The sequence below is a fragment of the Cydia splendana genome, chromosome 5, assembly GCF_910591565.1.
Source record: "Cydia splendana chromosome 5, ilCydSple1.2, whole genome shotgun sequence".
NCBI classification, from domain to species: Eukaryota; Metazoa; Arthropoda; class Insecta; order Lepidoptera; family Tortricidae; genus Cydia; species Cydia splendana.
The window spans coordinates 3,628,806-3,645,720 of record NC_085964.1 but is presented as its reverse complement, the minus strand read 5'-3'; the positions used below and the strand labels follow the sequence as shown (position 1 = coordinate 3,645,720).

Below are 16,915 nucleotides of genomic sequence, written 5' to 3'. Positions count from 1 at the left end.
CTATAATCAAATTTAATACTTTATGATTACCAATCAATACAAAAAATAAAACTAGTGAGCCAAGTATATTGAAGCGTTTTTAGCTTAAATTTTGTTACGTATCTAGCAACATTTCAATATCCCCTTCTTTCTTTTTGAAAGCCCTTTCCGGTTTAGTTCTTGGGGCTAGAGGCCGTAGTTTCGGTTTTTATTATTTATATCGCCCTTAATCCATCAAAATGAGAATCTATAAAGATATTATTACTGGTAATTACGTTTGTCGTGTTATACTGAAGTGTTATTAGTGAATATTTTATTAAATATGTGTAATATTGATATCGGTTACTTTGACATTTCATTGTGCCCGTGACAGTGATGTCTCATCATCAATTTTGGATATTTTATGCCACATCGACAATCCAGATGGCTTCTCCAGGTTTTGAAATGGAAATAACAGGATGTAATTGTACTTTTCAGGTGACGAGATGTTCTCGGACACATACAAAATGAAGCTGGTCGATGAAGTAATTTACGAAGTGACCGCTAAACTTGTGCAGAGATCCCAGGGCGATATCCAGATCGAGGGTTTCAACCCCTCGGCTGAGGAGGCCGATGAGGGCACTGACTCTACCGTGGAGACTGGATTAGACATAGTTCTCAACCACAGGCTTGTGGAGACATATGCCTTCGGTGACAAAAAGTCGTATACACTGTACCTTAAGGACTACATGAAAAAGTGAGTGATTGTGATAACTGCACTGTGAAGAAACCCGTTTGAGGTTTGGGTTAAAATGCTTTGTTTTAATTTATCAGTAATGTTTACGTTTAGTGAATTTTTGACTTAAGATCTGGAAGTTGCTGGTGACTTGAATTTTGCAACACTAACACGTGTAATGGCAACTGCAGATGCATTTAGTTATCTATTATAAAACCTCTGGTCACAAATCAACTATCTAACAATAGCTTTATTGCCACTAAACTCTCAGATGCCTTTAAGATGAGTCATTGTGAAGAATGAACTCATCTTTTGTCATATTTTAGGTTAGTTTTTGAACAATTTTTAATTCAATAAAGGAGATGTGAGCTTATCTTTGTTGTGGTTACACTGAAGGTCAAGATATAAAGGCTTTATCAGTCAAGATAAAGGTTAACCTGTTCATACACAGAATTAGTTTATACTGAATTATTTGAAGAGTCTCAGAGTTCTCAGAGTTGAAAACAAAACACCCAATGGGCCAGGCAGGGCTCGGAACCGGTATTTTACTAAAACCCCGAAATAGCCCAATATTTTGGATATTTCATGATCTTTAGGTAGGACTGAATCATGTATTTAGGTAACAACTTTGTATTATTAGATTGTCCCATTAAAAATGAAATAATAAACCAAAGAACGGAAAAGAACGTAATAATACCGGTATTTTTGTATGGACCAAATACCGGTTTCCGATCCCTGGGGCCAGGGCAGTGCATATTGGGTTGTTTTACAGTCTATCTCAGGCTTGTTTTATTATACAGGAATGTTCATAGAGTTAGCATAGCCATAGATTGTCCTAACATTCATTACACTCATTACATTGAATATCTGGGAGACCGAGCTTGGCTCGGAAAACATATATAAACTCAAAAATGCGCGTTTTCCCAGAGATAAGACCTAGACTAGATGGATTTTTCGACCCCGAAAACCCCTATATAGCAAATTTCATCGATATTGTTAGAGCCGTTTCCGAGATCCCCGAAATATATATATAAATAAACAAGATTGGCTCATTTAAAGGTATTAGATAGATATAAGTGGGTGGATTTTGGAAATAAGTGCACCACAGTTGTGCACTGGCCCATTGGGTTGTTTTGTTATTCAAGATGTTCATAGAGTTAGCATAGCCATAGATTGTCCTAAGTATAGTTCGTTTTTTTAGCATTAGAAATATGGTAAACAATCTTGATGTGTCTTAATTAAAAAACACATTTTAAAAATAAGTTATGGCAAATATGTAACAATTTATGAATCTAATACAATCATTTACATTCTTCTCCTTTCATAAGTAATAGTTAAAAAAGCGTTTTTCAATTAAAATACATGTCAAGATCGCTTACCTTCTTTCAAGTTCTTTCTAATGCTAAAAAAAACGAACTATAGTGTCCGGAGTAACGGTGGCAAATTTTACACAGAGGGAGTTCAGTTTACAATATATAGTAGTGTGACTACTTAAAATGTCTGACTTAAAAACACAAATCAATAAATTATTATGAAATAATTTGATTTGTTCCCTAGATGAGGATTACTTTTGTTTTTGCTTAGCCATATGGTCCACACAGTATACCATTTTATCACTGAATAAAGTCAAAACAATCTATTCAAGTAGGCCTAGCATTCAAGTAATTGAAGCATGAAATGCCAGTTACAAACATCATCCTAAGTATATTAGTTAGTGCTGGCTTAGCCTCTAGGGTCCCACGGTCCTAATACTAGAAATTACCTCTACTATACTACAAATTACCTCCAAGGAAACTAAAATCATTATTAAATGTAACAAGAGTTGGATTTGTTTTGTTTTATTCCATTTTAAATAAAAAAAACTCAATTCTATTTTCTAAGACCATTAATTCTAATGTGACTGAAATTTTTCATGTATGGTGGGGATGATGTTGATTAAAATTATATCAAAAGCGACACTAGTAAATGTCAGTATTTTTATTAATATAGTATTTTATTTTACAAAGCCATATAGTTATTTAGTATTTCTCATACAATTTGGTGGAGAAAAGCTTTGATGACTTTTTAACAGTGTCAGAAAGGTTAGGTAAACGCTTCAACTCACATCACTAATAATTGCATGCAATTTGTGTTACATTGAAAGCATTGATTGATCGATTGAATTTGTTGCACCTAGAGCCGGGACCAAAAAATTCTGCATGGCATTTGGAATGACAAAGTGTGACAATGTCCAGTTTCATGAAAATATAATGACAATCCCTCACTTTGTTCAATTCAAGTTCTCTTACAAGACTACTTAGCTGTCAATTATCTAAAATCCTATACAATTTGTTGCAACATGAGTGGATTTCATTTTAGTTTTACTTTCCGCAGCCTTTGCAAAAATTGCATTCAATTTTGATTTTGATACATTGTCTAACTAAGAATGTAAGAATGTCCAATACATTAAGTCAATCGAATGCCACAATGTTAATTGTATTGTGTCAAAAGTTAGTTAGGGGGTGTTTGGACGATTGGATATTTCTTGCTCTGTTGTGTAATAATGGCTGAATTTGAATCAGTCTATAATTCAGGTTGTGTCTTGCTGTGTGTAGCTTATAATCAAATAATTTGATTGATGTGGTCAAGTACTATGGGGGATTAACGTCTACGGACAATGTCATGGGCAGACGCTAGCAAGCTAATGAAGTAATTACAAAAGATAGGCATCATCTAATACCGGAGGTTGGATTGTAGTGCCTTCCTGTGGAGCATATGATGCTATAACAGTAACTTCTAACCATGGACAATCATTTTAAATATGTTTGTGCACATTATTATTGGAGTTAACAAAATGACAAAATCTATAATTAATATTGACTTAAATTTGGACTTTGTGACCTTGTTATTTGATCTTACCATTATATTATTTTACAAAATGATAATTTAAAGTGATATAAGGAAAGTGAAATCTGAAGATATTGTTTTGAATCTGAAGAGACTATGGTTCCATATCAGAGAAACTATTTGTACTCTATCAAGGTAGAAAAGTCCCTCTTTCTCAAGTGTTATGCATCTCAAGTTCTAACAGAAGATTTCTCCTCTATTACAGATTAGTTGAAAAACTAAATGAGAAGGCGCCCGACCAAGTTGAGGTGTTCAAGACCAACATGAACAAAGTTATGAAGGACATCCTCGGCAGGTTTAAGGAACTACAGTTCTTCACCGGCGAGTCCATGGACTGCGACGGTATGGTTGCCATGTGCGAGTACAGAGATATTGATGGCCAGCAAGTGCCAATCATGATGTTCTTCAAACATGGTCTAGAAGAAGAGAAGTTCTAAGCAGCATAAGTGTTCTGTATACTCATAATATTCCACACATCGCCTAACTCATCTTTTGTATTTATTTACAAACCATGTCCGCTGGATCCGGCTTCTCCCATCACAAGGCTGAACAATTTTGTAATGTTATCAAATGTTACATAACTTAAATAAATTAATGACAGCACTTGCAATCCTTTTATTTCTACATACACAGCAATACGAGTACCTTGACCATAGAGAAAAAAGTACATAGATTCCATACATCAGTTTTGGTACCAAAAAAGCCTATTATTTTCACAGTCGACATCTAGCATCGAGTAGCGGAATTATCAGTACTGCTACTTGACAATAGATGTAGCTTCTGGTACCAAAACGAATGTATGGAGTGAGCACTCTTTGTCTTACTTTAATTCTCTATTCTGCACAGTTCTTTCTAATCGTAGAAAAAAAATTGGAATGGAAAGGACTAAGGAGGGCATTTCTAGTAGGTAGGGTCGAAACTATCAAAGGCTAGAGCCAGGGTTGGGCAGTATTTCAATTACATGTATTTGAAATACGTATTTGAAATACATTTTTGTATTTTGTATTTGTATTTCAAATACTACCTGGAAAAGTATTTTGTATTTGGTATTTCAAATACTGCACTCACATGTATTTTGTATTTCAAATACTTCAAGCATCAAAATACATTTCTACAAAATACATTTAATTAAATTCTATAATCCTAAAATGGAACGTTTATTTAAATATAATGTACGACTTCTACGAGGGCAAAAACAATGCGCGAGCTATTCTCTGCGGAACTTTTCGTCAACAGCCAGGGTATAGGGTCATTGCAGTAGTTTCCGTCCATGCTCTAGTTTTAGACTACTTGACGGATTAGCAAATAATATATTTCATTTTTAATTTACTACTTGCGAAATATAATTTTGAAATCATCATCATCATCAGCCTGGTCTCGTCCACTGCTGGACATAGGCCTCTCCTATTGCACGCCATTGAGCACGATTTACGGCAACTCTGAACCAGCTCTTGCCAGCCGCCTTGCGAAGGTCATCGCTCCATCTAGTCTTAGGGCGTCCTACGCTACGTTTGCCGATGCGCGGTCTCCACTCGAGAACTCGTCTACCCCAACGGTTATCGGTTCTACGGCTAATATGACCGGCCCACTGCCACTTCAGCTTGCTAATCCGGTGGGCTATGTCGACAACTTTAGTTCTCTGACGGATAACTTCATTTCGAATACGATCCCTCAGAGAGACTCCGAGCATAGCCCTTTCCATAGCTCGCTGAGCGACTTTGAATTTATGGACCAGTCCTGGTCTGGTCCATAATTTTGATATGTAGACAGATATATATATTGTTTCGACATTAAGGATTGAAATCAGTCCAAATTTGTGCGGCAATGTAGGTTTATATTCAAATTTCGTCAAGTGGACGAAAACTAGCGCAATGACCCTATAAGTTTTTAGGAAAGGATATTCGTTAAAAAAAACTGAATGATTAAACAAAAAAATTGAAAGGTATTTTGTATTTGAAATACATTATTTTAAACACTGTGATTTGTATTTTGTATTTCAAATACCCGTCACCAAAGTAATTTGTATTTGGTATTTCAAATACTTTTAAAAATGTATTTTGTAATTTGTATTTGAAATACGTGGAAGCCAGTATTTTGCCCAACCCTGGCTAGAGCCTCATGCTCGCCGCTCGCCCCCTTCTCGTAGGGTGGCTAGTTTTAACTTAACTGCCATCTAGCGGCAAACTTATTAACTACCTGTGCGCCTTTCTTTCACGGTTCACTCCATCATGTATAAAACTAGTGCGCCTTTATACGAGATGGCTCTGTAATAATAAATGCATAAATTGATGGATCTTGATATTATAGATAGAACTACAGGAACTGCATATGTACCAAATATGTACGATATTTTACAGCAGGTGATAATTTTTATACGGGGATAGGTAACATTATTTTTTACTTGCAATATACTGACTCGATTTTTTGTGCTGGATGTGTTAGAACGAGACTTCCGCTTGTAACTTGTAGCTTTATAAAATAGGCCACTGCTTGTAATATTAGTTGTAAAGTTGATGCACGCATAGGATTACCAGATACAAATTTAGAATTTCCTGACAAAATCCGAAATTCCTGATTTCCGAATATTTTTCCTGACATTGGTATTTTTGACTACGACGACGACGGGAGGGGGGGGGGGGGTCTAGCCGTTAGCGATGGCCACCCGATTGAGCCGATAGCCGCGTCAACTTCTTTGAGTAAAGATTTGTTGAGTGGATGACATTTATTTATTTTTTTACAATGTTTTTGGATTAATTTAAGTAAATAAAAAGGTACCTACTTTATAAAAAAATATCACTTCAAAAAATTCCTGACATTTTCGTGTTCCGTCCCCATTCCTGACAAAAGGCCAAAATTCCTGACATGTCAGGAAAATTCTCCTGTCATCTGGCAACCCTATGCACGCACAGTATACATTTCGTCAGTCGCGACACTCGTGACATCTAGTGTCAAGTAGCGGTACTTATATGTACTATATCACATAGGTACTATAGGTAGGATAATGACTTCTTGCTTGCTAGTGTGAAAGGGCGACACAGTCAGGGGCGTATTTACCATAGGGCCAAGGGGGCCATGGCCCGGGGCGGCAGGCCGCAGGGGGGCGGCGAAGCCGCCCCCTTGCGGCCTTTTCTGGGCGCCATTTATAATCAAACTTAGCTATATTTTTTATTATATTTTAATTGACATTTAAATTAATAAACAAACGAACGCTTCAAACCCCACCAATTGCTAAAAATATCTACCAACAAGTACCTAAATTAAGCAACATTTTCGTTCAAGAAGTATTAGTACGGCGCAGTGCCGGATTTACCACTAGGCTGAGTAGGCTGAAGCCTATGGCGGCAGATTTTAGGGGGCGGCAAATTTGGGTCAAAAAATATTTTATTAGCTCTTCAGATAGGGTCGACCAGAATTTTGTCGCTCCCCTATTTATTTGTAAAATTTAAATAACAAGCCTTGTCGATTTTGCCGACCTCTGTCATGTCAAGACCCTTTATATTGAGACAGACAGACGGCCGGACGGACAAAAAAGTGATCTTATATGGGTTCCGTTTTTTTTACCTACTATTTTCTCGAAAAAATTTCGCGCTCGCTACGCTCGCGTTTTCACTTACGTACCTAACATTATTTGTGACCCATCTGACTATATACATACGGGCGGGGCGGTTCTTGTGTCTTCGTGGTATTGAATCTCACTAAAGTGTTCCGATCCCATGCCGAAACTCAGTACAGATAGAGTGCTCTCGATATCAGGTACAAATACAATACTTTTCATGACTTTCCAGCACCACAGAATGAGGGATAATGGTACGGCCTGTGTAATACGCATCCCTACTACTGTCGTCTGCATAGCAATGATTATCATTGATATGCAGCAATGACAGCACAGAACCTAGTGCAACGCCAGCGGTAATGTCCACACTATCGGAGCAGCTTCCGTCTACTATACGGCTCATGTGTGTCTACCGGAAAAAAAGCTAGCGATCCATTTGTATAACATAGTCCCTCGAGCAGACTCGATGCCAGACCCGACCGAACTCCTTAGCTATATCCAGCCTGACTGCCATGTCTCACCTTGATTCTCAATGGCCAAAACCCAGCAGTACCCACCGGTCACCGATCAGATCAGGCAAATATAACGAGGTCGCATCGTCATTGAGTGACAAAAACGGCCCATATAAAATAAATCTGTATCTAGAATAGTGACATTAGTGACGTCACCTTTCTGCACTCAAAAGAATAAAAAATTATCTACGTTCCACTATCAGCGGAGAGCGCCTGAATAGCTTAGCTCTTCTTAATATAGAAGCTGAGCTGACAAACGTTTTAAATTACGACAGCGTTATTGATAAACTTCCTCGCGTTATCCCGGCATTTTGCCACGGCTCATGGGAGCCTGGGGTCCGCTTGACAACTAATCCCATGATTTGACGTAGGCACTAGTTTTTACGAAAGCGACTGCCATCTGACCTTCCAACCCAGAGGGGAAACTAGGCCTTATTGGGATTAGTCCGGTTTCCTCACGATGTTTTCCTTCACCGAAAAGCGACTGGCAAATATCAAATGACATTTCGTACATAAGTTCCGAAAAACTCATTTGTACGAGCCGGGGTTCGAACCCGCGACCTCCGGATTGAAAGTCGCACGCTCTTACCGCTAGGCCACCAGCGCTTTTTTTTTTTTTTAGCGTTATTGATGACTTTGTCAACCAATTTGTACATAGGAAAACAATGTAAATGCCTATGTGAGTAAATGGTAAATGTTTAGTTTTTTTTTATTTCACACCCCAAAGGTACTTGTTGCAGGTTTTTTTTTTCTTAAATAAAATACTTTATCGTCACTGATGAAGGGGGGCGGCAAATCAAAATGGCCCGGGGCGCCAAATTTGTAAATACGCCTCTGGACACAGTAAAGAAAACAACCAGTAAATTTGAGGTATGTTATATTTATCGAGTTTGTATGTAGGTAATAACTACAATAAAATACAGAAAATGACCGATGATTCTATTACAACGTCGTGTAGATAATGTTATGTACACTAATCACAATTTTTCATATGTATTCATTTAGTTGTATACATGTTTAGGCATCCACGAGGCACGAACGCATGCCCACATATCTTAGTCTTTATATTCTCCATATTTACATGAAGTATGAACATACGCCACCATAAGATCAAGTTTCAACGTTTAGTTAGAGAAAAGTTTTTAAAGTACATGTATTTTTGGAGTGGATTCTTATCCACAAATAAGTAGTAGTAGGAGTAGTTCGAATGATCAGTAGAACATAAGCAAATTGTATTGGAAACCTGAAGACACTTCTGGGTCGCGGCAAGAGTAACGCGAGTCACCATTTTATTGTATGTCCCTTTCATTCAAGTTACATATTTTAGTGCTAATTGATCTCTGGATACGGGTTCTTTTTACCCTATACCTGTTATTGACACTTAAATTTGTTTCGTTATTTAAAAAAACAAGGAAAGAAATCGTGACTCTCGTTACTTTTACGTGACCCCCAGATTTTTTTAAAATATATATTAGCTACACAAAAAACATTCGTTTCGTTCGTTGAATTGGTTTAAAAAATATTTTTCGTATAACGGTTTTCACGTTTCCTCAAGTTCCTAGACTTGACGTTATTCCAATTTACGCGGAAAAATATTAACGTTATTGGGTAACTTATGCAAAGTGTACTCGTATTCATTCGGCATTCTGATTTCCACGAATTTTAGCTCCCATAGACTGCAACTCTGAATTTCGAAATTCGAACAGCTTAAATTCGTTCCATATTCGAACTTCTCAGACCCTGTGTAAATTACATTGCAAATATTAAAAGGAACTCAATTTTCCGAACTACATTGTACCTACGTTAAACAAGTCAAATAATTTTATTCGTAAAAATGTCGTAAGATACTTATAACGTGGCAGGCATCTAGCGCATAGTATAACAGAATATTTCTAAGTGCTTTAAAATTATCAGACTATGGTTAGGCTAGTATTAATAAATAAAAAACTTTTTACATTTTATATTGCAACACTTACCTACAGCTTGGCAAAAAAAGAGTAGAAATTAAAAAGTGGCAACACTGTAGTGTCGTCCCGTTTTCTTATATAAATTGGTTTAAAAAGGACGACACTACAGTGTTGACACTTTTTATTTCTGCTCTTTTTTGCCAAGCTCTAGCTTTTATAACATGATGGCTATAATATTTCATTCTCGTCGTACGTCGAGATTAGATACTTATTCGCTCTATTTAGCTTCAAACGAAATAAATAAAGAAACGGGCATTGTAATTTATGAATTTTCTGATATCTTTTTATTGGGTCTTTCGTTTGTATTGTAAGTTAAGTTCTCTATTTATTGATAAATAGCCTTTACAAGTTTGTGAAATATATCTATAACAGTTTTAATATTATGTATTGCTTTCAGTAGCACACTTATTGTAGCTGATTTAAATATCAACATCTCTTAAAGATTACATATTTTATTTTGACATAATTAATTACTGTAATCATGTAATGGCAATGATGAACTTAAATATTAACAAAAAATCGTTGCGACATGAGAATATGTACCTACAGCAGAATGAGGTGACCTTGAAATGCTATTTTTTTTTCGATATTTTTGGTAGTTGTATTTTATGCTGTTTACTTGAATGGATCAAGTTAATTTAGAAAATTATAAGTTGTCATTTAACCCCGTCATTCCTAAATCACCCCATTTTACGGCATCTACAATTTCACTGAAACTTAAGTAGGTCCGTTATGCATTTGTGAGATTTGAGCGAAAAGTGAGACATACAGGTAAGAAGTGGGTGCTGCCGTACCTAATATGAAATACAATGTATTAACAATAGTGACGAGGAGGAAATACGATACCAGGGGCCCGATTCTCAAAAGCTTGTAATACAAGTGGATGTCACTTTTTGACAGCATTTGTTAAAAAGGGACTTCCCCTTGTATTACAAGTTACAAGCATTTGAGAAACTGGTCCCAGTCCATAGCAAACAAACTAGTCATACTAATGTAAGTGAAATACAGAAATAATTTTATGAAACTTTAAGAAGAATAAGATCGTATTAAATTTTATAAATATCTCAATATAGTATAAATATATTTACATTTATTAATCCTATAATAGGTTACCTATCATTCATATTGGTGTCTTATTTAACGCACACTTAATATTTATTCGTTATAAATAAAAATTTAGACATTAAAAAGACTTATGGAATGGTTTTTGTACAAAACAAATACAAAGTACCGCCTACCCATAGGTAGGATACTTACGAATCACATAGATGATGATGTATTTACCCCGCCTTTGTACTTGTAAGTTTTATTCGCGTAAGTAGGAACGCAGGTGCAAAAGTGCAAAGGCGACCTTACGTGGCAGCGGCGCTTGCCGCACGCGACTAGTCTGTACAGACGGGCGTCTTCATGAAAGTCTCACTTCCAACCGCCCTCCGCCCCATCGAAAAATAGATCCATCGCTACTTAAATTTATAATTTACAAATAATGTACTCTCTTAAACCGAATACGATACATAGTCCTCACTGGTCGCACGTACACCGATCCCGAAGTTCTAAACGTCACTAACCGCTACACTAAGTCCCATCACAAGGTCCTCCATAGAAAAACTTAATGGAATGAAGATTTATTGCTAGAATTACAAGATCACAAACGATTGAAAGTTCACGCCTCCCGGGCTCAACAGTTGAAGGTGTTGGAGTGCGCGCACGAACGATAGTCGCGATCGGCCTCCGCGATCACCGAGTACTCGGGCTCGCTGTAGTCGTCGTAGTCGCGAGTTCGCGGGAAGCCGATAATGGTTTCCGAGTTGCGAATGTACCCGTTCTCCTGCTTGCGAGAGTAGCGGTCCGCGCGCGGGAAGTTCTCGTGGCACACGAAGCCGTTGCGGTTGTTCTTCTTGTCGGGCAACGAGCGCAGCGAGCCGTTGTTGAGCAGCGCGGGCGCGCCGTTGTTGAGCGTGAGCGGGGGCGGGCGGTCGCCGCCGATGTACGTGAAGCCGTTGGCGGGCAGCGTGCCGCCGCCGCCGCCTCCCCGCGCGCGCCGCGCCGAGCCCTGCTGCTGGCCCGACATGAAGAACACGCTGGGGGAGGCGTAAAGCTCTAGCTACAGTTCCGTCACCGGGATCGGCCGGAGACCGGGCGCGTGCGGCGCGGGGTACTGCGCGGGGTGGATGCCGCGCACGATGCAGTCTTCTTCGGTGGAGATGGGCTTGTGGTATTCCAAGTCTTTGCGCATCGCGCGCTTGTTCCACTTGTAGTCCTTGAGCTTCTCGTGCATGCTCTTGCGGTAGCGATACAGCACGAGCACGAGTGATGCTAGGAAAGCCACGCAGGCGACTACTACGACACATATAATCGTTTGCTGCCGCGTGTCGTGAACGGCGCAGCCCAAACCGTCTGCAGTTATAGTACGTAAGTACTTGTCCTTCAAATGTAGTGGCTCCGCGCATTGGATTTGAGTGAAATTACTCTTCTCATTCAATAATTCATGCAGCCAAAGAAGTTGGCAGTCGCAGGAAATAGGATTGTCAGTGATATCCAGTTGTCTCAGCTCTTTTCCGACGAACACAGTTTCACTGATCGTAACAATGGCGTTGTCTCTAAGCGTAACATGTTTCAGCTTAGGCAAGCCGAGTAAAGTACCTTCTTCTATCACTGATAGTTTCTTATTATTGGCCAGTACGATAGTTTCCAAGTTTATGTTGTCCTCCAAAGCTCCTTTCTCGACTCTCTCCAACTGGGCAGCACCAGTAATGTCTAAGAGTTTCAGATTTTTCAAGCCTTTGAATGAGTGGCTTTCTAACGCTACGAAATCATTCTGGCCTATGTACAGCTCTTCCAATCTCGTAAGTCCACCTAGTTGCTGCGTGGGTACTACGCTTAGTCTATTCCCGAAGAGATTCAAACTTCTAAGACCTGGAAGGCCTCTGAATGCGTTCTCGCTTATATTAAAGAGTCCGGCTCCATTCAAGTCGAGCACAGCCAGGCGGTTTAGACCCGCGAAGGTGTCGTCAGGCAGGTACGAGAAAGCGTTGAGTCCCACGTGCAGTTCAGCCAGGCTTCCCAAAAGACTAAAGGACATTGTAGGTACAGAACTCAACTGATTATCATCCAAGTAAAGGATCCTCAGAGCTGTAAGTCCTGCGAATGCTTTTGGTTCGATCCTCGATATTCGATTCTGACCAAGGTTCAGTTCCTCTAATCTTGGCAAAGTCGAGAACACACCGTTCGTCAGCTCCTCGAGGAAATTTCGTTTTAAGTTGAGGACCGTCAGCGCATTCAAGCCTTGGAATGTGGTGTTAGTTACTGATGATATCTTGTTATGGTTTAAATGGAGCTCTTGTAATTTCCGTTGGTAGGCAAAGCTTTTAGTGGGAATGTTAACAAGGTGGTTCTGGGAGAGGTCGAGGTGTTGCAGTTCTGCGTAGAACTGCATGGAGCTGTCGATGGTTTTGATTTTGTTGTTGCGGATAATGAGACGCTGGATGGAGGGGTTGAGCGCGATGGGCAGCACGTCCAGGCGGCTCTCCTCGCAGACCACCACCAGGGTCTCATCATTGCAGCTGCAGCCGCTCGGGCAGTTCGCCAGCGCCGCCGCCCCGCTCCGCCACGCTAACAGTTCCAAGGATATAAGCACCACCTGGAAACAAAATAAAATTCAGATTTAGAAATGTTTTTAGACCCCTATAAAAAAGGTTCCTTAAATTAAGACGAAACATAAAGCCCGAAACGTTTCATCGACCGTCCAAATAGAACGCTTTCATCAATACAACCTTTGATATAGCCGGAATTACCCGGGCCCGTTGGTGAATTAAATGTTTTGTTTAATAATGATAAAGTAATACATAAAATTGATTGCCTCGCCCGTGATAAATTAAACTGAATCAGTGTAAGGGGAGCGAGTTCCAGCAGCTTCGCAAAAAGGGAAATAAAATGATATTGGAATGGGAATTTTGCACAGTTTTAATTTATTAAAATGCGCTCCGGCGAGGCGCTCGGGGCAGCGTCTTTGCTTCAAAGACTAGCACTTTTATTACTTTTCCTCTTTTCAACAATTAGCAGCGAGATCCTGAGTGGAGCGGATTCGCCTCTAGAATTACAACGTAGACTTTAAATTCTGTTACGCCTTGATTGCTGACTGACGCTGCACCGAATCTCTCAAAAGAGCGGATAAGTAAATAAGTTTATTAGCTCTCAGAGCCGGCGGACTCGCGACTCCGCCTGGATGACAATTGGATTGGGTATTCGAGATAGATAGTCCCCAAGTTGTTCGCTGCTTGCAACCAACTAACTCAATTATTGGAACAAAATATCTCGTCTTATTACGTACTCGTCTTCTTGGGGAGTTGGGAGTGTTTTGTTGAACGGAGAGTTTTGCCAGTCTATTATCCTCTAATGAAACTAAGAAAAATATCTGCGAAACTACTTATAGTGGACCCTCTCTACCTATGTATACCTACCCTCCTTCCAATTTAAAGGACTTTATAGTCGCAGGTATTTTAAGACAACTTTCTGATTTCTTTGAGAATGATATCAGATACATTTTCAAAGGGCATTATTTCATTACACTTTATTGGACAAACAATTTCAATCGACTCGTTGCGTTTTATTACGCAAAATAAAAAACGGAACGCGTATTGCGTTATTCGCCGGTTTGATTGATTTAAAACCATCTGGGCGATTAATTTCTATTTTCAATTTCAAAATTCGAATCCGCGAACGCGTAAATTCGAAATAGTCACGATTGTGCAACGTTTTGCATTCCATTTCCGCGTATCTGTTGTCCCATTTAACGAGTGGGTGCGCCGGCCGGTGCAAATCAGACTTAAAATACGATATGCAGGGTTATTCGCAAACAGCAAGGTGCGTTGTTCGTTTTGGACCGGGACCGGTGAAATTTCCGCTAAAATCCAATAACCGGGCCGGTCCGAACGCGAGTGATTTGGGCGCTCTACAGCGTCGTTGAACAAGCTTTAGGCTGACTAAGCTCGATGGAAACACTTGCGGGCAATGTTATATTTATTCTATTATAGCCATTATAGGTAGGTAGATATGAAGATTTAAAAGGTAGGATTTAAATATAGGTATTCTACACATTAGTAGCTGCGACAAAGTTCATTCTAAAGCAGCTGTTTACGATCAAATAGTTATTAAAATGTATTTTCTTATGTTCAATAATAATCTTAAAATTATTGTCAGCTCTAACGCAACTTTAATTTTAGGTCTTTAACGCTCTATTGAACTAGATATCTAATATGAATCTAAACTCTTCAAGAATTGTATGGAGTACTTAATCGACAAATGAGCAAAATGAACATAATAAAAGGACATTATCACTAGGTACGTAAAAGGACTAAACGAAACCAATATATATAATGCCACTTCTAATGCAGTATTTAATAACTACTTGCATTTTAAAGCGTTAACACGTTTGTAAAGGATTCACCAATGCTCAGCGTGAAAGTGTAAAAATGGTGCTTACAATGTAAAATGAAGTTACTTTACGAGGGGATGCATTAGCGGGGCAGTAAAGCAGGCATGGCTGCCTATTCATACTTTGTGCTACAATGTTGGTAAGCCTGCAGGGGTTATGGTATCTAGATGGTCTGTAATGGTTGCCACCTTAGAGGATATAACCAACGGAGACGCCATGTCTCAAATCGTCGGTACAAAATAGTCTGCCGTTTTTTGCGGGGGAGGGGCACATCAAATGTATAGGTACGTCATGTCAGATAAACGTCAGTCCATACATATGGTTGACAATTTGTTGACCATTGGCCGCCTATTTTCGACAGAGGGGAACGCCTGTTAATGGCGGCTCCATTGTTAATTACTCCGAGGTTGCCACACACGATATGTTAAATTCTTTGGTGAATACATATATAGTTTGTCAAAGGACTGTCTCATTTCAATCATAGACAGAGAGAATCATACTATCTTTGTCTTACACTAGTACTAGCACCCAAAAGAAAAGGATGAGTATAGTTTTCCTGCTTCTTACTGACTGACAAATTGGTTTGACAAACTATAAATTGATTGCGATCGAGGATAACCTGCTATAACAGTCTTCGCTTAAGGGGTACATCTACCTTTTCGCATGACATGTTCTGCTTCTTTTGTGTATCAACATACGTATAGTCATCGTCACTATAGCTTGCTATAGCTTAATTATTGTCATATTCATGATATAATTTCATTACTATAGCTTTACTATAACATATTATTTTTCAGCGCATTAGCGCTAGCTGTAATGCTGTCAAATTATCCTTCAATAAATATCAAATATCTTTCTGTTAAGAAGGACCCTAGGTGCGATTTCCTTAAATCACACCTAATAGAAAGGTGTGATTTTCGGAGGCAAAGGCAAGCGAATGTTAAATTCCTTACAAAACCTAAGTCCTAGTGTTCCAATGTTCTCATTACCGCATATATTTATCCAATAACTAAGCCAGTTTTCGTGAAAGTATACTAAAAATAAATTCCGATCTAGTTGCATTTAAGCTTACATTTAAGTTGGTATCTAACTTAAACAGCTGAAATAATAACGTTAAGTAAGTAAAGATCGTTCTGAAAGCAGCCTAAAACGCCAGAAGCTCACACGAAGCCGATCTTAATTAACAAGCTACACTGTAACACATTTGTTGCCGTCGACTGAGCACTTAAGCGATTTTCACCTACCTACTCTATTACTCGGAACGAAACGGTTTACGCACAATGTTGCTAGCTTTAAGACAATTTCGTACACCAAAAAAGACTAGAGACCGACCGAGCAAACTCTGTATGACATTTGCAATGTCAAAGTGTGGCAATATCATTAATGATACATTTCTATGAAAACATGACGTTTATAATGACAGTTCCTCACTTTGATCTATTCAAGTCGGTGCAAAGCTAGCTTACACGGACTCTACCAATTTCTCCAAAATATCTTTTCTAGGAAATACTTTATTTAAACCCTAGAATTCTAGAAACTCCAGGTTTCCTTGAGAATGACGTGCCAGGACTCCTCTTAGATTATTTAAGCTAGACACGATATGGCGCCCGGTGCGGGATTTGGTAAAATAAATTACATTTCAAGCTGGTAACATCGAGAATTCCTCGGGAGTTTTTACAGCATGCGGGCGTCTAAATGGTGGTAATAATGCTAAGTCCGTCACCCGCGAACTATCTCAACATTCTCAACCGTTTGTGAGACAGTAACGTATAGGAAACGATAACTATTGTCCCAGTTTAAATAACGATGTTACAATTTTTACCTCCTTTTATTACTGGCAACATTTCCCGAGCTCCAACGAAATATAAA

At 38.9% G+C, this 16,915-nt stretch overlaps 2 protein-coding genes across 3 annotated transcripts in view; one reads left to right on the top strand and one right to left on the bottom strand.

Annotated features, from left to right (window-relative positions):
• Positions 1-96: 96 nt before the first annotated feature.
• Positions 97-4,183, top strand: LOC134790460 (translationally-controlled tumor protein homolog). Its single transcript, XM_063761268.1, has 3 exons — positions 97-246; positions 457-715; positions 3,786-4,183. Exons 1-3 carry the CDS (start codon positions 219-221, stop codon positions 4,015-4,017), a joined length of 519 nt encoding a protein of 172 aa, XP_063617338.1. The 5' UTR covers positions 97-218; the 3' UTR covers positions 4,018-4,183.
• A 4,322-nt stretch (positions 4,184-8,505) lies between these two features.
• LOC134790442 (leucine-rich repeat neuronal protein 1-like) overlaps positions 8,506-16,915 on the bottom strand; it is a 341,152-nt gene continuing 332,742 nt past the window's right edge. The window contains exons 7-9 of one of the 2 annotated variants that reach the window (XM_063761247.1): positions 11,795-13,252; positions 10,589-11,716; positions 8,506-10,471 (exon numbers count right to left, since the gene is read on the bottom strand). In XM_063761247.1, coding sequence (XP_063617317.1) covers positions 11,291-11,716; positions 11,795-13,252 — 1,884 coding nt within the window. In that variant the 3' untranslated portion in view covers positions 8,506-10,471; positions 10,589-11,290. Of the gene's footprint in view, positions 10,472-10,588; positions 13,253-16,915 lie in introns of those variants that run through there. The other variant, XM_063761246.1, reaches the window with a different exon arrangement.